At 41.4% G+C, this 23,370-nt stretch overlaps 1 protein-coding gene across 7 annotated transcripts in view; it reads right to left on the bottom strand.

The window, feature by feature from the left end:
• Lpcat2 (lysophosphatidylcholine acyltransferase 2) overlaps positions 1 to 23,370 on the bottom strand; it is a 63,967-nt gene that overhangs the window by 33,559 nt on the left and 7,038 nt on the right. For 3 of the 7 annotated variants that reach the window (XR_003947292.1, XR_001778442.2, NM_173014.2), the window contains exons 2-8: positions 20,681 to 20,820; positions 15,856 to 16,073; positions 14,471 to 14,583; positions 12,613 to 12,673; positions 11,430 to 11,488; positions 10,132 to 10,166; positions 6,267 to 6,321 (exon numbers count right to left, since the gene is read on the bottom strand). Coding sequence is in view for 4 of the 7 variants with exons in the window: in NM_173014.2 (NP_766602.1) it covers positions 6,267 to 6,321; positions 10,132 to 10,166; positions 11,430 to 11,488; positions 12,613 to 12,673; positions 14,471 to 14,583; positions 15,856 to 16,073; positions 20,681 to 20,820 (681 nt within the window). In the remaining 3 variants the exon portion in view is untranslated. The remainder of the gene's footprint in view (positions 1 to 6,266; positions 6,322 to 10,131; positions 10,167 to 11,429; positions 11,489 to 12,612; positions 12,674 to 14,470; positions 14,584 to 15,855; positions 16,074 to 20,680; positions 20,821 to 23,370) is intronic. The other 4 variants (XR_003947293.1, NM_001357375.1, XM_006531051.3 and 1 more) reach the window with 3 other exon arrangements.

The raw sequence follows: 23,370 nt of genomic DNA, 5'->3' as shown, positions 1-23,370 counted from the left end.
CTATCCCTGCTCCCTCTTCCCAATGCTAGAGTTAGGAGGTGTTCATGCCAGGAAGCAGGCAGTTCATCCACTCTCCTCCATCCCTTTAATGTATGGTTTTCCAATACCAAGAAGGCTTTAATTCCATATTCAATATAGTCTGTCAGCACATACAGTATTCTGGACAAGATTATTAGGACCTTCTTCTCCAAAGAAGAGCCACGTCTTAATAAGATAGATCAACACATCATTTTAACCCCTCACATAAAGTACAGTTGTACATGGGTTTAATATCTTAGCCTGCCAGCCCAATGTTACTGAAGCCACATGGCCCTGGCTCATCCTAAGGCTGGCCAGACTTTACTTTTCTCCTACCAAATCATTTTTTCCTGGATCATGAGAGCAAGGAGTAGGAAATTATTAATTTTGAGTGGGGCTGGGAGCAAGAAAATGTAGCCAATGTAGTGGGTGGCGGACAGGGAGAAGATTCACCCTAAAGCGCTAATGCTCCAGAGAACGTTCTATAGATAATCCAATCTTCGATTGTGGGAAAGCGCCATCCACTTTGCCTCTACTTGTTTACTGAAATATGTTTCTGAGCCAGGGACCATGCAATATGTCTCATGGGCGCCATTTCATTAATTCTCTTATGTATATCATAGAGGACGATAATATGTAAAGATGAAACAGCTCAAGGCATCATGACTCGAGTTCATTCAACAAATAGTGATCGAGAATGGACCTCCCATGTGTCAGTCCGTGCACCAGGCCCTGAAGTCCCTCCCCCACAGGAAGCTCTGCATGAAGTATGGCAGATATTGGACATATGGATGAGCCGAATCAGCCAACAAGAGCCACTACACTGTGCTGGGTACCTTATGGTAGGGGTGTTTCAGATGGCTCTGTCAGTTCTGAGGCAAATGAAATCTCCTAAAGTGAAATGCTCTCTTACTTACAATAAAAATATGGCTTAAAAGACTAAACAACGTAGCCAAGGTCACACATAGATGGCAGGCTAGAACTCAAAAGAAAGAAAGAAAAAGATTTGTCTAAACAAATACCATTATTTTTTTTAGATGGACCTATATTCAAATATGGTAAAGCATGCTATGAATTTTAGGCTGTTGGTGACTCAGATAAAGTTTGAACAAAGCAGTGGACCAAGACAAGGCCTAAGGTTCTTTAGTTTGCTTTATGTTATGGACTGGTGTTTTGCCTGCATATATGTCTATTCACAACATGCATGCGTGGGCCACTGAAGCCAGAAGAGGTGATGGGAACTGAACACAGGTTTGATGGAGAAGCAGCCAGTGCCTTTAGCCACCCATCCATCTCTCCACTGCGAGGACTGAGTTTCTGAGCAGTAACTTGGGTACCAGAAAGGAAGACACTGGGAGGAGAGAAATAAGGGCCTGGAGGATGCTGTAATGGCCCCAGGGAAGACCTTGGGACACTGAATGGGAGGAATAAGGATGCAGAGCATGATGGGATACAAGAGGCATTTCAAAGATAAAAGTAAAGGGCTTGCAGAGCAATGTGTTATGGGCCATTTTATACTACATGCTTATCTTATTAACTTTACAAGGAAGCAACAGTGTGTTGGAGAATAGCTCTGTAGTGTGAGTCAGGGAGAGGCATTTAGCCTTTCCGGCTTCAGGTCCTTCTGCCAAATGAGCAACTTAGACTCCCATAAACTCCTAAGATTCTTTCTGATCAGAAGTCTCTACTGAACATCTAACTCTTACGGTGGAAAAACCAACCAAGCCACCAGAGGTCTCCACATCACTTAATCTAGAGCAGCAAACTGCAAATCAGTTACTGAAACTTCCTTCTGCCCTAACATAGTAAAATTTATTACACTTGCATAGTATGAAATTCAAAGAAGAAACAGGAGGTTTAAAAAAAAACAGTGTTTATTAAATTTCTAACAAAACAATATAAGGGAATAAGATTTTTAAACTGCCATATACTTTTTTTTTAAGTCAATGACATGTTGAACTCCAGAAAACGGGCAGGCAGCTGCGGGAACTCATCCCCTGCTCAGCTGAACCTGCCTCTGGCACGAAAGCTCCTGCTCCCCTCTCTGCCTAAATATTCTCTGGTTCGCACCACGCTGTACTGTGTCTTACAGCCTGTGCCTGTTGAAGACGTGCTGTCCTGTTTTGCAGCTTTGTGCTGTGTTTTTTATGGACCCCATGTCTTCTGAAGCCTTAAACCATACACAAGATTCAGAGAAAACTCCTCGATGTATTACCCACGTTTATCCAATAGCCAAGACCTCGCCTGCCACTGACACCGAACACCTGTAAAACTAGTTTAACGCTCATTGTTTCGTAACCACACCGAGCGCATCTTACCAACTGCTGACTAAGAAGGGGAAGATGGCTAACTGCTGGCACTATGACCATCTTCCTTTTCTTTTTTTTTTTTTAGAAAGCAAAGCCACTGTTAGGTCAACGCTAATAAGTGTGACAGATGTAGCTCTTATGATTCCTTTTGGAAAAGGGCAAAGACTGCTCTCAGCATCCGCTGGTGCTTCCTTCCCAGGGAAAGAACACTGCCAGATGAGGTAGGATGTAAAAGTGAATGCTTAATGAACGCTTACCACATAAGTAGCCTTATTAAATTTCACAACCCCATAAAAAGGTGTTATTATCCTCAGTCGCCGGTGAGAACACAGATGTAGAGAGGCTGAAGTAATTTTACCTTCACATAGAGGCAGGTAGTAGTAGGAAAAATATGATGCGTTTTATAACGCTCATATATCTACTAATACTCAGAAGTTTCAGAATTTTGTCAAGTTCCAGAACAAAGTTGCTTTGCCTGGACAAGTATACCTGTGGCTGGTGTATATTTATGTGAGGATGTAAAATTGGGGTTTTTCTAAAAGGCCTGTTTTAGATTCAAAATTATAAATAATTTTAAGGTCTTTGGATATTTAAGTAAATTATTCAAACATACGGATGCGTGCAGCAAAACACTGTGTTCAGCAATGGACCAAGTATATAAGGATGATCCCATGAGATTGCAATGGAGATGTTTAGACATGTTTTTAAATGTATATGTATTTATCGTTGTATCATAACTACCTACAGTATTTAAAATAGTAAGATGCTGAGCAGGTTTGCAGTCGAGAAGCAACAGGCTCTACCACATAACCTAGAAAGCCTATGCGTGGAGAAGCCTTTTTTTTTTTTGTCTAAATTTGTACAAGTACAGTCTATAATGTTTATAAAAATGCATTTCTGAGAATATATCGGCTGTTATATCTGACTGCATTTGAACTTCCCCTAAGCAATCGATTTTTTGAAGACATAAGAATGTTATATAATATACAATCATCATCGTCACTATTCACCCAAGTTCACTTTTAAAAGTGTAAACCTAATACCATATTTTTGAGTGGTAAGCCTTGGCTTAGGTTTATTCAAGGCTGAAGGTGTTTTAATAGCATGCTTATAACAATGACTTGGAATCAGAAATAAAGATTTCCATCACTTAAAAAAAGAGAGAGAGAAAGAGAGAGTTGCTCACCTCGATACCTGCAATTCCAGAGACAAATGACCAACAAGCTTGCTGTGGGACAGCTCAGCTCTGCCACTGAAGTTACATAGAAGCCTGAGTCTCAGCAGCAAGGCCCAGATTATTAGTCAGTGCTAGGGCGTGGCCACACATACTGCCTGAAAGGCTGCTGGGCTGCACTTCTGAGATATAGTCAAACAGTGGAGAACTAAAATATTCAAATATCATGTAGCTACTAGACCCAGGCATGGTGGTATACATCTTTAATCTTAGCTACTCAGAGGCAGGAGAGTTTCAAGTTTGAGGCCCATCTGGGCAGCTTAGCAATATTCTTTCTTAAAATAGGAAAAAGAAAAAAATGCTGGAGATATATGTCATTCCGTGGTATAACCTTTGTCTAGCTTGTGTGAAACCCTGCATGAAATTCCCAGTACCATAAAAGAAAAGAAAATGAGTAAAGCAGTCATGAGCTCCATGGGAGAAAGAACTGTAAATCCAAAATAAATAGAACAAAACGAAGAATACTAAACTAAAAGTCAATAAATTCCAGTTTTGCACCACAATCCAAATATATCAGCTCAATGCCCTACTGATTCAACTACGTTCAACAAGGCTGGTCATCACTTTGTGAAGTTGTGGGACAAAGAATACATTCATTCCTTTGCCAGAGGGGGAATGCAAATACTGTAACTTCTTTCTTGCTTTTTCCTGACACGGAAAGGAAATGTGGCAAGAGCAGTCAGAGGACAGGATGGGGAACTTATGGACCCTGATGTAATGCACTTTCATCACCGACATGGATGCAAGGCAGGAAAGTCCGGGGCTGTGTGCACCCCACACCTGCAGCTGCCTCTTAACTAGAGAATGATCAACTTAGGGGGAAGGGTAACTGATGGTGGGGTGTGTGTAGTATATATTGTGTGTGTGGTGTATATTGTGTGTGTGTGGTGTATGTGTGTGTGTCTGTGTGTGTGTGTGTGTGTGTGTGTGTGGTGTGTGTGTGTATATATGTGTGTGTGTGTGTGTGTGGGATATGTGTGTGTGTGTTGTGTGTGTGTGTGTGTGTGTGTCTGTGTGTGTGGTTTGTGTATGGTGTACGTATGTGGTGGTGTGTGATGTGAGTATGCATAGTGTGTGGTGTATGTATGGTATATGTGTGGGGGGGGTTGTGTATGGTGTATGTTTGTGGTGGTATGTGATGTGAGTATGCATAGTGTGTGGTGTATGTATGGTGTGTGTGTGTGTGTGTGTGTGTGTGTGTGTGTGTGTGTGTTATAGCTTTCCAAGTCTGCAGAGGTGATAACAAGGTTGTTTTAAGTATAGGTTGGTTGGTTTCTTTTTTAGAAAAAGAAACTAGAGCTAGACCACATAAACAGTTACTAAAGAAGAGAGAGCAGTGCTCAGGGCATTTAGGGACAATAGTGTGAACTTGCCCCAAGTGTCCTCTGTGCACAGAGTTTTGTGTTCTAACCTCAAAGGTTCTGAAAAGACCCCTAGTTCACTGTATTTGCCCTAATGTTTGCTGAATGTTGTGGGATATAGATTAGCTCTTTCCCTCCACAGAAGCAACTAGGATTATCCCAAGAGTAAGTGCTCTGCTCCATTTTATGACTATGCTGACAGATGCTTTAAAAGTGGTTAGGTACACAGTGACACTCATAAAAAGGTATCTTCAAAGTACTCGGATAGCACACACATCTCCAAAGAGTTCACTAAAGCTTAAACTCACTCTGAAATCTAATCCATTCCTGTGTATCACTTGGGATTGGTACATACCTATGAATAGTTAAACAATTAAGTTATCCAGCAAGGGAAAATAGTATTTTAAATGTCACAGTCCTGCCACTTAGAGCACAAGCCTCCACTCAGAATTCTGTAGTATATAAAAGTGTAACATTTTCTTTCTTCTTTTTAGGAATAATGTTATTTATTTTTACTTTATGTGTTTGAGTGTTTCTGCCTGCATGTATACTGGTACTACCATTGCAGTGCTTGCAGAGGTCAGAAGAGGGCAGTGAATAACCTGAAACTGTGAGTTGCCATGTGGGTGCTGGGAATCACACCCCGATCCTCTGGAAGAGCAGCCAGTGCTCTGAACCTCTGTGCTATCTCTCCAGCCCCTACTTCCACTGCCTGACCCACAGGTACAACTGGCACATATCCAGGCTAGAGTCTCAGATGCCAGACTTGAGGGCCTCACTTGCTATCTAGAACCAACTCTTAGGGTCTTCATATTTGGGTCCAAAGTTTGAAAAGGTTCTAGTCATCTACCCATTCTTCATCTGCTCCTGAAACTCAAAGTCTGTCCTGTGAATGAGGACAGGAGCCACACAAAACTCCCTAGAGGTTCACAGATGCAAAAGCAGGCTGTGCGAGCATCTGAAGCTGGTTTCTCTTGTCTACATCCCAAGTATTACCTCTCAGCTTTCATACAACTCGTCTTCGAGGAAGCTGGCTCGGCCAGCTAGCACTGCTCTTTCGGTTGGGTGTGGGACATTAAACTAGGCATGGGCCAGCATTAAAATGGACAAGGGTGGGAGAGGGGAGGCACATTTTACCTGCCTGAGTGATTAGCATGTTGGGGGGTCTCAGAAGTTACATGTGCTTGCTGGCTGGATTCCAGGAGCTAAATCTCTTACAAACCGAATCTGTAAGACTGGGCGGGTAATTTGAAAGGTGCTGGACTGCAGCCTCTAAGCTAGGATTCAGGGTCAGAGCAGAGGCTACATCATCTTAAGCCCGGAGGCTGCATCTGAACGGCTTACCTCAATCTCCACCTTCGTGAAGAGTTGACAGAAAGTGAGCACACACAGCTGGAGGCTGAAAAAGAGGAGAGAAGCCTATTCTCTCTTGCACAGCAATACAAGTACAGCGTATTCTTCACACATGGGAACTCCCACGTCACGCTACATATATATTTTGGATTTAGATATGTTACTTTCAAGCCATGAATCCTCTCTGGGTTAGACAACTACACTTGTGATTGAAAAACGAAATCACCAAATGCAGTCACTATGTTGTATTAGTGAGTGTGAGCTACAGCTCAAATAGATCAAACCTCAAATGTACACTTGCCCTGATAGCACACTCACAGGCCTAAGTCTCTATAGAAAGTACCCAAAGTCTACTACCAGAAACACAAATATGCATGGGAGACAGGGCTCAATGGTTAAGAGCACTGGTTGCTCTTCCAGAGGTCCTGAGTTCAATCCCCAGCAACCACATGGTGGCTCACAACCATCTATAATGGGATCTGATGCCCTCTTCTGGTGTGTCTGAAGACAGCTACAGTGCATTCATATAATAAAATAAAATACATCTTTAAAAATAAAAATTTAAAGATATACAAATATGTTTACAGAAAAACTCCTAAGTAGAATATCATATTTCTAAATTCTTCAGGTAACAACTTTTAAAAAGTCAGTGGGGTTTCCCTTAAAAATACCAATTTTATCAAAGCCACCCAAGTAATTACGAAAGCTTGAACTATGGAGAAATTTCCTGAAAACTTTGGAATATCACTGTAATTCTAGACAGAGGGATTCTGCAAGTGGCTGACCCACCCATCAGAGTCAGTTTTTGAGACAAATGTCATGCCTCATGGCTTTTCAAGACGAACTTAGACTCTAAGCTAGATTTCTGTAGGATTTTCAGTTTAGCCTCTTCCAACAATTGACCCAGAACTCAGGCACAGTGGATTAGACCATATGTTTAAGAAAGCAACCAGTCAAGCTTTCATTTATGTGTGTGTGTGTGTGTGTGTGTGTGTGTGTGTGTGTGTGTGTGCTATTAAGAAATTAAAGAATGACTTATCTGTAAAAATTATTGGAACTGTTGGAACTGAGACTTACTTAAGTTAGGGATATCACCAAGGAATACTGGCTCCACCTGGAGGGAAGGGGCACTCAGTGCCTTCACCCCCAATGGATAAACCCGAGGTCACACAGACAGCTCTGGGTAAATCTAGTGAGTTCACAAAAGAAACAAAAGGACTTGAATGTAGGAAAGGAGGCTTGTCGGAAGAAAGACAAGTTGGTGGGGTGGTGGGAAGGAGAGAAGAGGATGAGGAATAAAATACCCAGAATGCATGAGAAATAGCCTAATAACAAATGTAATAAACTTCATAGTTTATTAAATTTTTAAATTATTAAAAGGAATTGAGGAGTTAGGTTTAGGATTTGTTAGAGTTAATTATGGTTTTAAACTGTGATTGTTTTTAAGCCTCTCAGGAAAAAAAAAAAAAGGAAGACTTTTTACGACATATAAGCTCCAAGACACACCAACCCATCTTAATCACTGTCAAGTGAACTATCTTAAAATTTTTCTGCCGGGCAGTGGTGGCTCACGCCTTTAATCCCAGCAATTGGGAGGTAGAGGCAGGCGGGTTTCTGAGTTTGAAGCCAGCCTGGTCTACAGAGTGAGTTCCAGGACAACCTGGGCTACACAGAGAAACCCTGTCTCAAAAAAAACAAAAAAAGAAAAAGAAAGAAAGAAAGAAAGAGAGAGAGAGAGAGAGAAAGAGAGAGAAAGAAAGAAAAAAGAAAAAAATTCCTATGTGTTTTGAGTGTTTTGACTGCATGTATGCCTGTGCACAAGGTATGTACAGCATCCACAGAAACCAGAAGAGGTCACCGAATGCCCTGAAATTGGAGCTGCGGCTTGATTGTGAGATGTCCTGTGGGTACTTGGGTCCCTCTGCAAGAACAGCCAGTGATCTTAAGCACTGAGCCATCTCTCCAGCCCAAGTGAACTATTTTCAACCATTCACATAGGGCCCTGGGATCAAGTATTTGGACAGGTAGATATTTATTTTTTAAAGTATAAAGGTTGAACACAACAGCTCACTAAGCATGCCTTGTTCACACTACACTTCTTAGAAAATCACCTTCCACAGCTCTGTCTCTTCTAAGCTTACTCCTCCATGTCCCTTCTCCCTTGAGGTACCTGCCCCAGTGAAATATCTCTGTTTTGGTGAAACAGCAACTGAGACTATAGATTTGCGAGTAATAGGCACTGCGCTAGCAGAAGCACTCAGTGGGCCAGAAGACAGGTGGCAATGGGACTTGCATAGGCAAGGGCCATGTGCATTTGCACAAAACAAACTTGGTGCCTTTGAAAGATTTTGTGTCTCCGTCTAAGTCACGAGGCATCTTTGACATGAAACATCTTTTTTCCTCTCCAAAATTTGCTTTCTGATTTCATTTTTCCCTTTATCCCACACTCCCCAGAGTGGAAGGCTGTACTCTGAAGCTCCTCTGTGTCCTTCCCCTACCTCAGCTTCCAGAAAGCTTTCTTCTATTTGACCTTCGCAACCACCCAGACTGCTGTGTAACAAAGCCATACAGATCAGCAAGCTCAAAGCCACGCTCTCCACAGGACACCTAGCCAGGAAGTGCCCAATGGATACCTTAGAAGATAGAAATCGGTATCCACTGAAATTGCAGACACTATGCTTCTGAGATGATCAAATACTACTTGTCTCTCATTTTTTGTTGCGTGAAAGTTAAAAAAACAAAACAAAACAAAACTTGGAATTCAACATTAGTAGCAACATGAAACATGCAGCTAGTCTGAGGGGTCAATTGATTCCTTAAAAAAAAAAAATTGAACATAACACATTGCCTACAGCCCCTTTGTCATCCTGTTCTTTGTTTCTAACATTGCCTGTTTAACTTCACCTACAAGGACTGAACACTGCAGCTCCCAAAGGAACATACGTGTTCTCTATGATCACTTTCATTTAAGTGTCCCATGAGTTACCTTTCCTAATTCAAATTTATTCTCTCGGAGAAATTTCTGCATGCACACACAAAGGGAGGCGTATATACTACCTTTTCTCCCAGACTTCCAAAGCGCAAGAGATTGTGTAAACGCTACATAGAGAAGCCAGAGGATGCTAGAATGAATTGGTTGCATCCTCTAAAAGATCTCCACTGTTATTTGAGCTCCCTTGTTAACACTGTCAAAACCTGGGTAAGGCCCTATGGAAGATTTTTCAAATCCAGATTTGCATATGGGTCTTGCTGAAATTTAAGGAGGCTGGAACTTTTCTAGCGGGAGCCAATCAAAAGATCTTGGAAGAAAGCTGCATTCTGCGTGCCCTGTTTTCATAAAAGGCCTGTTTCGATTCAGCTTGTTCGATGGTGCAGACGTCCCTCGTCTCTCTAAGAGCTCCAGAAACCGCTGACCACTGTGCTTTCAAGATCTATCACCGTGGAACTGAAGTCCTGGGTAGCCACTTCCTTAACACAGACATACCACAGAAGTTTCAGGTCCCGAAACTCAAGTGAACTGCTTAAACCAGCCTTTTAAAGTCTGATCAGACAGACTACATGATTCGAAACCTACAGTGGGAATGAAGCCCCAAGATCCAAGCTAAGCACAATGCAAGCCAGGGCCCTGGAGTGTTCCTTACAAACTGACAGATTACCAGTATTCTGAAAATGGTGTTTAATGGACATTAATCTCACCAGGCATTTAGTGGACAAGAAGGTAATACTGTCCCCAGAGATACGGTTAAAAAAGACTCAAGACTGATTGAAGATTTTGCTTTTGAAGAAGGAATAAATTCTATTTCTTTTCTTCATTAAGATAGCTTGGATGACGTATTAAACTACGTAAGTGACTTACAATGTATAGCCTTGCCAGGTCCAGGTCACAGTATCCTAAAAGAGAAGTAGTCAGACCGTTAGTCTAGACGGGTAGGGATACCTGTAATCTCAGCAGATGAGAGATGGAGGCAAGAGATCAGGAGTTCAAGCCCAGTTTTAGCCATACCATGAGTTTAAGGCCAACAGAAGCTATATGAGGCCTAGTCTCAAAAAACAAACAATACAAACAACCTAGTAAAATTAATCTTTGTTTAGTATTAGGACTCGTGTAGACTTTTTCTAGAGTAAAAAGCAACATATTAAAGACTAAAATAAGCTTGTAACTATTAAATAACATGAATTGATGTAAAAACTCATTAATCACACTGACTATACAGCTGCACAGAGATCACTTCCCACCCCTGTATATTTTTATGGAACAACTGGTTCTGAATTTAAAATATTGTACATGTTCATTTATTTTTTTTCCCAAACAAGCATATCTGGGAAAGTAATGTGCATGTAGTATATATAATTTATCATTTATCAAAAATGATTATTTGGAAGAAAATAGCCAAAGCAGTACACAATGCAGTAATTTTAATATGTGAAGATTTAAATATACAGACAGAGGCCTGAGTAGAAGTTTGATAGATTTTAATTCCTTTTTTACCGCAGATATTCAAGTTGTGAAGCTAGTCATTAAAAAGAAATCTGAGCAGGTGTAGAGATCATAATCTTTCCTAGTATGAGTAACAGTTACACCCTCCTTTGATTACCCTCTGGTAAGGCATGAAGCCCAGTGTCTGGAGAGGGCAGCATAGTTAATGTGTGGAGGATAACAGTGGGACCAGATGACGCACAAGAAGACACTGCTTCCTGGGGCAGCCTTGGACTCTAGAGAAGATGTGGAGTTCTCTAGGACAGTTTCCACACCACTTGCCAATGCTCATTCAGCCAGTAGATGCTCCACCTGTGCTTACTGCCTCCCCCAAGGTTATACTCTGCCTCCGGCCTTGCTACCACCAGTCACCTCTGTATCTGGAAAGGTCTCCTTGTCATCTCTATGAGAATCATACATTTCTACTGTCCAGTCTAAACAGAGCCTAAGTCTGAGGCTCCCCTGTCCATCCCAGAGATGGCAGAATAGGAACTACGTAACGCCTTCCTGAAGCTAAGATATACAGAATGGTGTCTAGTACTGGTATCACATTTTAAAATGCCGGCAACAGATGGCATTAATCTGCCCAATTGCTTTCCCCATTTAGCCTTTTATCAATGAGATTTTTAAGAGTCCTAGAAAATGAGCTATTTGGAATACAGAATTCCTTCCCTTACCAACTTGTTTGGGTATCTGAGGAGGACGGGCTGCACTGGAACTCCTGGGATGAAGGCTCCTAGAACCACATGGAAATTGTATAACAAGGTTTGTATATGAACAAGAGGTATATAATAATCAAATAGTATAAATACACTGATTGCTTGAGAGTACACAAAATAGAGGCCAAGATGAAGTATTTACAAGTTATTACAAGTAAGTTATTAATCACGAGTTATTCAAAGTAAGACGTAAGCAAACATCAAATGCTGTGCCTCACCCACTTACACACATATTTATTCACTGTTTTCTTTGGTAAAGAAAACGACATTTATTTTGAAACATATAATTTCACCATTTATTTATTTTTATTTTGGGGATGGTTTTCATGTCCTAAATACATACTATCCAATATTAAAAAAAAAAAAAAAAAAAGGTAAGGACAAAAGTTGAGGCAAACAAATAAGCAGAAGGAGCAAAGCTGCCACACTGGCCTGAAGCAAGCCAAGTCTTTGTGCAAAGCACACTAGCAGCCAAAAAGGGGCCTGAAGTGTTCCACGTTAAAATGAAAGGTGCATTCATGGCTGCCTTCCTAGCATTGGAAAAAAAAAAGTGAACTTTGGAAGGCATGTAAAAGCATGAATGATATTAAGGTAGGCTGTCTACTTCTCGACAGAAGACCCCAGATATCTATGAAGGTCCTTGGAGGAAAAAGAAGTCAGTGACTTCTGAGCATGCGCACACACAGATACACACAGATGACACAGACACACAGATATACACATAGACATATACACAGAGGCACAAACAGACACACACATATAGACACATACATAGATTCACACAAGCGGACAAACACAGACACACAGACACAAACACATACGTAGATATACATAGGCAGACGAATGCACATGTGCACACACACACTCACACACACACACACACACACACACACACACACACACACACACACACACACACACACATACACACAAACCACATACTCCCCTAAAAGGGAAAGGCTACATCAAAAAGGAGAGCAAAGAAGTAAATTGGCATACGTTCTGTGGAATCACAGCATCAGAAAGATTTTATCAGAAAAGACAAGCCAGGAGCAAATGAATTATATTGTGCTTTACAATGGAGTCATTCGAGAAATCTCCCATACTATATTGTTACAATACATAATTTAATTTATCTCACCTGGTTTAAAAGTAATCAAACAGGAGCGATTAGTACAAGTACCTTCTGGGAAAACTAGTATCTTGGGAGAAAAGGAATAAATTTAATATTTCAGTCTAATTAATAGATCACCTCATTATTCTCCTATGACTTCACAAACACTGCTAATGCTTCAAAAAAATAAAAATGAGGCAAGAGTCTGACTCTTGATTCGAATAAAAGCTGGACTCAGCTTGTTCCACACACTCCTTTAAAAGAAGTGTAGCTTTATTTTTTAAAAAAGTGAGGTTTGACCAGTATGATAATTACAAAAAGATAAAGGCTTTGAATAAATAGTATTCTTAGTTTCTAGAATATGCTGTCCGCACGTTTCTTGTACGTTTCTCAATGCTTTTATTAATGATCTAAATAAATTGGAAAGAAGACATAAAGAAAGGTAGCATCCTCAACCAAAATAAATCTTGTCACAGCTTTCTCATTAGATGCTCTTTACTCCCAATATATAGTTCAGGGATGCCTTGAGAACCGAGGGCATCTGTGGTGCCTCCTGCTCAGTTGCCTTAGTTATCACGTGACGTACACTGTCATGGCTGGCTCTGTTTCTCCTGGGGAAACATTTTAGCTGTTACTGTGCAACCTGATCTTTTCTCTGAGAGAGACTGGGGACAAACACTGGGGACATCTCCATTCGTTACGGCACAGACTTTTAAAATGTAGTCAAGAGTTAAGTTCTAAGGATAGAAAATCAAATCAAATCCCTGTCCTCAAAGCAGTCAGTAACTATCCGATCTGTCATAATTAGAGAGGGGAAACACTGGCTCAAACTACAAAACAGGAATAAATGAGTGGCATAATTCCATCCCCTAATTAATAAAATGGGTTTCCTGTGATAATCAGACACAACGGCCAGCAGTTGTACTTGGTGTGAATCCACAAAGAGCCCATTAACAAGGACTGCTCACAAAGCGAGTCAGAGAAATCTCAGAGAGGAAGGAGCACTCAAAGCAGCCTAGCAGCTCCAAGGTTTGAACTATTTCCACAGCCTCCTCCCATCCCGTGGCTGTCAGTCAGAGCTAGAGAAGGATACCACACCAGACCACGTTACCCCTGGACTGAGGAAAAGCTCTGCAATGTGAGAAAAACGAGCTGAAATCTGCCTCCTTGTTATCTCTCGCCTACTAATCCTAGAACATATACATATTTCTTGGATCCAAAGAGAAAAATCTAACTTTTCCAAAGGACTCCTCAGCCATTTTTAAAGCCAGTCCTCCTAGGCCTAGGTTTCTCAAGTTCCCAGGGTGGGTGTCCTTGAACATCTATGTGTTACCATAGCAGGGCTGCCTGCTATAGCATCTGTCTGCTAGTGATCTTGTTTTCATGAGGGCAAAAATAGAGGGTGTTCGTTGGATTCAATCCTGTTTTATATGGTACGTCATACCCTCCTTTAACCCCAAAAGGGCACCTCAGGGAAAGAAGCTAGGAGATGGTGAAGTATAACATGTTTGTACAGGCTATTTCGATATGCCCTTGAATGGAAAGCTCTACTTAAATATAATTCAGAAAAAAAATGTACGCTTTGAATATTTTCAGTCAAGTGAGTTAAATTATGTAAAGTATTCATTGTATTTAACAGGAATTAAAGTCAGCGTTAGAGAATCCTTTTGTTTGTTTGTTTGTTTGTTTTATGACTCAAAGGAAACATCTGACAGATAAAGGGGGCGGAACATGTGGGGATGTCACACTAACTGGTTTTACTCTGCATCTATCATGCTACAGACATGCGGCACGGAGATCTTGCTCTCCGAGGACCCAGATGAGAACATCTACAGACAACATCCAAGTCCTCAATATATATGGATGACCAGCTCCTGCCTCTTACCTGGGGCCATTCTCCACCTGATGTCGCTCGCTTTTTGATTTCATTGATTGTGTTTTTTCGGGAGTCAGGGTCAACACGGGATACCAAAACTGGCTGCAAAGCCCGTAACAGTCCTTGAAGACAAAAGGTCACTTTTTTTTTTAAAGCCACCATGGCATTAGCATGAAAATGCTAGCAAATCTAAAAGTAGAATCTTTTTAAAAAACCAGATTCAAAGTTTTCTAGTGAGACTCTAATTTCAAATGCAGAGATGGGTATTATTTCATTGATTCTACAGGAGTTAGTGGAAAGAGTGGAGGGTGGGGCGGGGAATGGAGGGAAGAGCAAATATCTTCTTCCTTAATGGATGTTACGCTGTCAATCAAAGCTTCAAAACTATCCTGTTTGATTTCAGATCATGTACACGAGTTGAGGAAGAATATGATAGATTCTACTAAAATCCTTGGAACAGGTCGCCTCCAATCACACGAAAACAGTCTTCCAGTGCTTTGCAAAGGAAATGTTTGGGAACAAGCCATGGTACACAAAGCACAGTAAAGTGAACAGTGAAGGTGTGTGTGTTGGGGGGCGGGGGGTAAGCATCTTCATTCATTCATTGACAAAGCTACAAGGATTCCTATTCTTTCTTTTCTTTCTCCTGGACAGGGAGGCAGCATCCGGGGACTTTTACACCCATTAACTCACGGCTTGGTGTGTGCCGTAACCTTGGAACAACCAGGAGCAGTTACTTGGAGACTGAGTCCTCTGGGAGAGATGGAAGCATCTGGCAGGAAAAACACTTCACTCGCTTCGTTATTTTTTATGGCAGGAAGCACTCATTGTTCCACCTCGTAATTTTCAAAGACTTACACAAATGTCCCCCAGGGAACCGTAGGGGCACAATAATTTAGAAAGCAGAGCTAGGAGGAAATATTTAGCACATCTATCAGCCTAAAACCATAAAGAGAAGTTCATGAAATAGCATGTGACTGGTGGTTGGTTGGTTTGTTTTTTTTTTTTTCCTCCCAGACTCTTTTTAAAAAATAAGCATCTTTGAAATCTGATTTTTCTCATGACGCATAGCAACACAAAGATATGACCATGCAGAGATAAAGCAAAGTCTCCTGAAAGCCCAAAAGCGAAAGATAAGGGTGGGAAAAAAACCTCATTCTTTACATAGAGTAGCTCATTTAAAAAAAAGGAAAATGTTTAAAATATTTTAAAGTTTTATTTTTAACTGGCTGGAGATATCATTCGGTGTTAGATCATTGTCCTGCATGTACAAGACCATGAGTTTAATCCCCAGGAATTAAAGTAATAAGCATATTGGAAATGCCTATATATGATTCTTTCATCTTAATGTTCTCACACGATAATACTTTAGCTGTTGCCCTTCTGATACTTACTGCCAACCAGAGGGGTCTGTGCATTCTCATTCCGTGATACCAGCGAAGGCAGCCCAGCTACTACACAGGCAATTCCGTCGAAGAACGTGGAATGAGGAGCGACGACAAAAATGGGCGCTTCCAGAGGGCTTGCAACCTTTCCTTTCACGGTAACCGTAAACCCCATGGAGAAGAACATGGCACGCGCCAGAAATGTCAAAGCGGGCCGAGTGATCTTCCTTTGAAAGCAATGATGGAAAAGATGTTTTTAGCTTTGCTTTCCTCTAAAGCACAGTAGGGAAGCAGAATCAGATGAGAGAACCTCATCTTCATAGACGAGCTGTGGCAAGTGGGAGCTGTCGGAATTATCTGCAGCTGTCAACCTGACACGTGTAGAAGGAGGCAACCTCAGCCGAGGAGTTGCCTCCATCAGATGCCCTGTGGGCGTGGATGCCTGTGGGTTACTTTCTTTACTACTGATTGATGCTGAGGGCCCAGCCCAGTCCACTGTGGCAGCAGGGCCTGAACTGTGTGAGAAGATGACTAACTGAACATGAATCTAGGGAGCAAGCCAGTTAGCAGTGCTCCTTCATGATCCCTTGACTCCAAGGTCCTGTCTTGAGTTCCCCTGCCTGGCTTCCATAATCAATAGATGATGATTTAACCCTTTCTTCTCCACACTGGTGCTGGACAGTGTTTATCACGGCAACAGAAAGCAAATTTGAACAGGAGCTGAACAGAGAACTCCTCTGAATTGGCAGGCTGTTCTAAATGTTTCATATATATTAATATTTTTTAAGTCTCAGAATACCCTTGTGAAATGCAAATTAATATCATCCTCATTTTAAAAACTTACTCCTTATGTTTACCTATATATGTGTGTATGTCTGTAGGAATGTACATCCTACATTGCACATCTTGTGGTTAGGGGAAAACATGTAGGAGTCAGATCTTTCCTTCCACCATGTGAATCTAGGGGATTGAACTCAGGTTGTTAAGCTTGGTAGCAAGCATCTTGACCCAAAGAGCCATCTTGCCAGCCCTTGTAGCCTCATTATTTACATTTAAATTTAATTTTATTTCTATGTATCTCTGTGTTTGCCACAGGTATATGGGTGACCAGGGAGGCCAGAAGAGGGTATTGGAACTAGGGTTACAAGAGTCTGTGAGCTACCTCATGTTGGTAGTGGGACCTGATCTCCGGTCCTCTACCAGAGCAGCAAGCACTCTTAGCCCTTGGGCCAGCTCTCCTTAACCTCGTTTTGAAGATGAGCGAACCGAGGCACAGAGTAATGACTTGTCTAAAGACACATGGATAGGAAATGCCTCCACTATTCTGTAAGCTTGAGACAATTAAAGTGAATCTTCAAACTACAGCCCGCAAGAAGACTACCAACATCAGTACTGGCCTCAGAAAGCAGTCATCTTGGTAATAAATTCCTCGTACATAGTGAAGATGCTACTGTCTACCGAAACACTTTAGACGTTTCATGGGGAAATGACTGAGGACAAGCCCTTAGAGATAAATCTAGGCTACAGTACTACAGCCTGCAGCCATCACCAATACCTACAGGGGTAAATGTCCAGTTGCACTGCCATTGAACTTGGATACACAAGCAATTGTAGAAGGCTTGCTATTTACTTCTTTAAAAGGTTTTCAGAAATTCTATCATTGAAAGTAATTATCTCTGCAGGCAAGACGGTTCAGCAGGTAAGTAAATGCTTTGCCATCAAGAATGATGACCTGAATTAAATATTTAGGACCCACACAGTAGAGAGAGCCAACTACAACCTCTGCATGTGTGCAGTGGTATATGTGCACATGTAAATATACATATATTCACAAAATAATGGTTTTTAAAAGACTACTATCATGCTGTGCAAAGACATATAGGACTTATAAGGTGCAGTCCCTTACCTGATAAGCTTAAATAATAGGACATCAAAATAGGTATTTAGATTCCTAAACACAGAATGGATACAACTCAGTATATGAACAAACATATGTTATAGAGCAGCCAGACATGGGATGACCCTTACTATCCTGAAATCAGAAGAGTTCTGAGTATCCCAACATGACAGAACTGGGCCCACCCTTGTGGCGAGGTAAGAGCATTCACAAGACACCAGAGCAAAGCCCTGTGTGTAAGAGGCAGCCTCACTAGTAGCTCCCTTATATATCCTTCCCTCCAGATATATAAGCAAAAAGAAATAGCTGGGGTGGAAGTGGGGGTTGCCCCCATTCTTTGGCGCTCTAGCCTCCCTTAAGTTGCCTGTGCTTGTGAGGTAACTCCTTGTGCACCCTCCTGTAAGCATCCCAATTAAACTCACTGGTTCACTAAGCTAGACTTGCATGGAATAATTTCCTTGGGTCTGTCATCAGTGACCTATCTGAATGAATAGACATTTGTTCACGTCTCTATTTAAACAACAACAACAATACAGCTCTTCATGGAAAGTAAAATAAAATGTATACAGTCATCCCTCAGTAATTGTGGTGGAAAGACTCCACCCCCAGTCATTTATAAATAGCAACATCTTTGATTGCTCAAGTCTTTTATAAAATTCCCTGGAACCATGGCATAAAAGCCATGCTCACTGTCCTGCAGACTTTCAGGAGAGATATCCTTTTTTCTAAGCATTTTGATGCAGAGGCAGAACACACTCCTGACTATACAGTACCTATGAGGTACTGAAAAGAACTTTTTTAAAAAATGAGCTTCTAGTAGCCACAGAGGAAGGTTCTGTGATGCTGGCCTCACAAGGAATAAAACTCAGTAATCCAGAGTGCTTTTCGGAGGGCACAGGAAGGTGGTGACCTCCACCTTGAGTCTAGAGGGGAGCTCTAGATGCTATAGAAGCACAAAGTACATTTCTGGGTTTCCATACTTTATTTCTTAACTACAGTGCTCCTACTTCTTTATACATACATTTCAAGAAGCCACACCCCTTAATGACTGCTATTTAAATGTGTTTTAAACACCCACAGGGAAAGAGCTGTGCAAACTTGGTGGGCTAAGTATGAGTTCCGTGAGCCATGTAAAGGGAAGAGACAAGGGTATGCGTGTGTGAGCTGAGCACTTCTACGGAGGAATGGGAGGTGAGCCAGTGAACTGCTGAGCACTGGAATGCAGTATCAGAGCAGAAACAAGATAGTGTGCCTCAAAATGAGGGAAAACATGAGGATCCACTCCCACTCCCAAGTGTCCTCCGAAAGACATGTATGTGCTGTGGCACAGTACACACATGCACGTGTGCATTCATGCATGCACACACACACACACACACACACTTTTTTAAAAAAACGTTCATAGCTAAAAGTCTTGTGCCACATAAAAACTTCAAAATTATTTGTATGAGAGGAGACAGATATGGATTTCATTGACAGCAGTAAAACGTTTCTAAAACAAAAACAATAAAATATTGAAAAGAACACATTTCTAATTTTTTTTTTGTTCTGGATTCTTACTATTCCTTCCCTAGATTTTTGTAAGCCAGTAACTATAAAACCGAAGGGGGAAAAAATCTGAAAGAATCATGAATCTGGAAGAGCAAGCCATAAAGTGTTACTTTATAGTGTGCACCCCTGAGTTATAAAACAAAGAAGTGTGATTTGCAAGGACCGAGCTCTCTCTCGGGGCACTGCCAACGCTTTCCCACTTCAAAACAGCTTTGGTTTTGATATTCACATTTGCTCCCTGGAACAAAAGCTGGAAGCAAACTGCATACTTCTATAAAGGTTGCAGAACAGTAGCTTTCATGATTTAGGAAGACATATCTGCATTTGAGGTTTGTATAAAAAGAATACATCCATGCATATGAATAAAAGCAAGGGAGCAAGCACTGTACAAAAGTTCTGGGAGTTCATCAACGTCCTAAAATAAATGTAAAGATTTGCAGCCTATTGGAATCCACAGAATACACATTCGGCCCATAAACACTATATACAGATGGCAATAATCTGATCCTGCCAAACATTAGGAACTTCTACTAGTATGTTTTATTTGTTCTTGCTCATTCTGTTCTCTAGAACCTTCCCAGTTAGATAATTCTAGAAATCCTAGAAAAGAATTTCCATTTGCCTCAGTACTAACATTTGAAAAAATGCTATTTGAGTGATAATAAAAGAGAATGCTAACCACTAATATAATTAATAAAGATAGTATAATCCATCTACTTAATGAAATTACTGTAGATCATTACTTCAGGGAAACAAAAGCAAATGTGAATACCGTGGAAAGACAAAAAAGAAAGCCAGTGATTTTCTAGCTATGATGTTCCAGATGCTGACTGCATCGTGACACAAGGCCCAGTACACACAACTTGAGAAGAAGAAAGATTTGTTTTAGCTCGTGGCTTTAGGAATGATGGTTTACAATGAACAATTCCATTCTGGGGACCATGGGACAGTGATGGAGTGTCACAGCAGTGAGACCAGAACAGGGCACAAGCTATTCACCTCATTGTGGACAGGAAACAGAGAGGAAATGCACAAAGGGGCTCTCCCCCTCTTTCCCCAGGACATACTCCTAGTAATTGACATAATTATTCCAACTAGGCTACCCCCCCCCGATTTTCACCACCTCCTTATAATGCCATCATATTATGAATCCATAAAGGCACTAGTCCTTTGATCAGGCACAGCCCTCAAGATACAGTCACTCCCCAAAAGCCCATTGGCTGTCAATAAAGCCTCTAATGCATGAAGCTATTGGAGACATTTCATGTTAAAACATATCCCAGGGGCTCTTTAGAACCAAAGATGAATATCCTTCACAAAAACTGGTCATTGGAGAAACTTTAAAAGTTTTGATTTGTGTAATATTTGGACATGATTACCACTTACCTCCTCCAATTGCTTATTGGATGGGTCAGCTTTTCAGGACAGCATGCTGTTGAAATGACAGCAAATGGCCATGCGAGCAGCAAAATTATTCCAACCAGTAAAGCACGGACTGGGAGCAGAATAATTCCAAGAAGAAACATCTGCAAACCAAAGTTGACCAAAAAAAAAAAAAAAAAAAAAAAAAAAAAAGTAAGTAACAGGAAAGTTTTTGGTTTCCTGCATGTTCTCAAGGGTGAATTAATTAAATGCCTTGCATGAGACTGAGATATAAACACACACAAACAAATATGTACACAAGATAGGACATTTATCATGGTTTGTATATTCTTGGACCAGGGAGTGGCACCATTTGGAGGTGTGGCCTTGTTGGAATAGGTGTGACCTGGTTGGAGTAGGTGTGTCACTGTGGGTGTGGGCATAAGATCCTCACCCTAGTTGCCTGGAAGTCAAGTCTTCCACCAGCAGCCTTTGGATGACAATGGACTGAACCTCTGAACTTGTAAGCCAGCCCCAATTAAATGTTGTTTTTTTTATAAAACTTGTCTTGGTCATGGTGTCTGTTCACAGCAGTAAAACCCTAACTAAGACAGAAGTTGGTACCAGGAGTGGGGTATTGCTGTGATAGGCCTGACCATGCTTTTATTTTAAAGAATGTGGATTTTGAGACTTTGGATTTGGAAAGCAGTGGAATGCTTTAAATGGGGCTTAATGGGTCATCCTAGTAGGAATATGGAAGACTTTGTTGCTGGGAGTAATTTGAACTGTGTTGACCAGGCCCAAGAGATTTCAAAGGAGAATAATTTCAGAATGTGGCATAAAGACTGTTTTTGTGATATTTCAGTGAAGAATGCAGCTACTTTTTGCCCATGTCTGAAAAGTCGACCTGAGGCTAAGGTGAAGAGACTTGGATTATTGCATTGACAAAGGAAGTTTCAAAAAAGCCAGCAGAGACTTTGTTCTCTGATTAAGTCTTGTGAAGAGAAGTTTGAACAAGCATAGCAAGCTTAGAAAGGAAAATTATAAAAATATATGGTTTGAGTATTAAAGGGGCACCAGGAAGTGAAACGGAGCAAAATCCTGTGTTCTTGGAGATAACAGATTAAGGTAGTGGGACCTTGGGGCAAGATCCTACCCAGCTAAATTTAGATCCAGGCATGGTGGTACACCTTTAATCTCAGGCTGATCTCTGCATTCAAGGTCAATCTACAGAGCAAGATCCAGGACAGCCAAGCTTAGGCAGTAAAGGATTTGGATGAAGACATAGAACTCTCAGCTCTGCCTGTGCCATGCCTGCCTGGATACTGCCATGCTCCCACCTTGGGAGTAGGACCTTGGGGCAAGATCTTACCCAGCTAAATTTAGATCCAGGCATGGTGGTCACACCTTTAATCCCAGGAGACAGGCATGCTGATCTCTGTGTTCAAGGTCAATCTACAGAGCAAGATCCAGGACAGCCAAGCTTAGGCAGTGAAGGAGTTGGAAAACAGAAAGCCTGTGACAATGTAATAGTACAAGGGGGTCATGTTCTAGTTCTTGCAAGCAGCAGAACTCGTAACTTCTGCCATGTGGATCTGGCTCTAGAGTTAAGCCATGGAATACGCGGTAAGGAAAGCTGCTAACAGGGAGTGGAACCAGCCCAGGAGAAAGCAGTTTGTTGCAGTCAACAAAGATGAAAATGGAGTAGAGATCTGAAGACCGCTTTAACATCAGCCATGGAGATGCAGAATTTGGAATTTGCCCAGCTGGTTTCCTGTCTTTCTTTGAGGATTACAGTTAAGTGATTGAATGAATCTCAGAAGACCTTGAACTTTGGACTTTTAACATTGTTAAGACTGCTATAAACTATGAGAACTTTGAAAGTTGGACTAAATGCATTTTGCATTATGCTATGTTTAAGTATTGCCTCCCACCCCCATAGACTCATGTGTTTGAACAAGTCTATGGGGACCAGGGAGTGGAATGACATGGTCTGTATATTCTTGGACCAGGGAGTGGCAACATTTGGAGGTGTGGCCTTGTTGGAATAAGTGTGACCTGGTTGGAGTAGGTGTGTCACTGTGGGTGTGGTCATAAGATCCTCACCCTAGTTACCTGGAAGTCAGTCTTCCACTAGCAGCCTTTGGATGAAGTTGTAGAACTCTCAGCTCTGCCCGTACCATTCCTGCCTGGATACTGCCATGCTCCCACCTTGATGATAATGGACTGAACCTCTGAACCTGTAAGCCAGCCCCAATTAAATGTTGTTTTTTATAAGACTTGCCTTGGTCATGGTATCTGTTCACAGCAGTAAAACCCTAAGACAACATTGAATCTCAAAGGGTTATTTCTAGCAGAGCATGGTGGCACATATCTCTAATCCCCACATTCTCTGCCCAGAAGAAGCAGGCAAATCTATAAGATCTATAGTTTGAGGCCAACCTGGCCTACATAGTGAGTTCTGGGTCAGCCAGGGATACATTTTATGAGACCCCGTCTCAAAAAAATAAAATAAAATAATAAAACAATACTATCAATAATAAAGGCAAAAGAAGCAGTGGGAGAACCATGGGACAACTTGATCTGTGCATCAATGAGGGGGCACAGAAGATGCTGGGAGAACAGAGGAAAGGTGAGCCTAACTTAGCCGATAGAATAGGCTTCCTGGGAGAACATGGTAGCCTCAATACTCCCGCTAAAGAAGCAGGTGCCCT

This window comes from Mus musculus, chromosome 8 (assembly GCF_000001635.26).
Source record: "Mus musculus strain C57BL/6J chromosome 8, GRCm38.p6 C57BL/6J".
NCBI lineage: Eukaryota > Metazoa > Chordata > Mammalia > Rodentia > Muridae > Mus > Mus musculus.
This window is presented reverse-complemented; position numbering and strand designations above follow the sequence as displayed.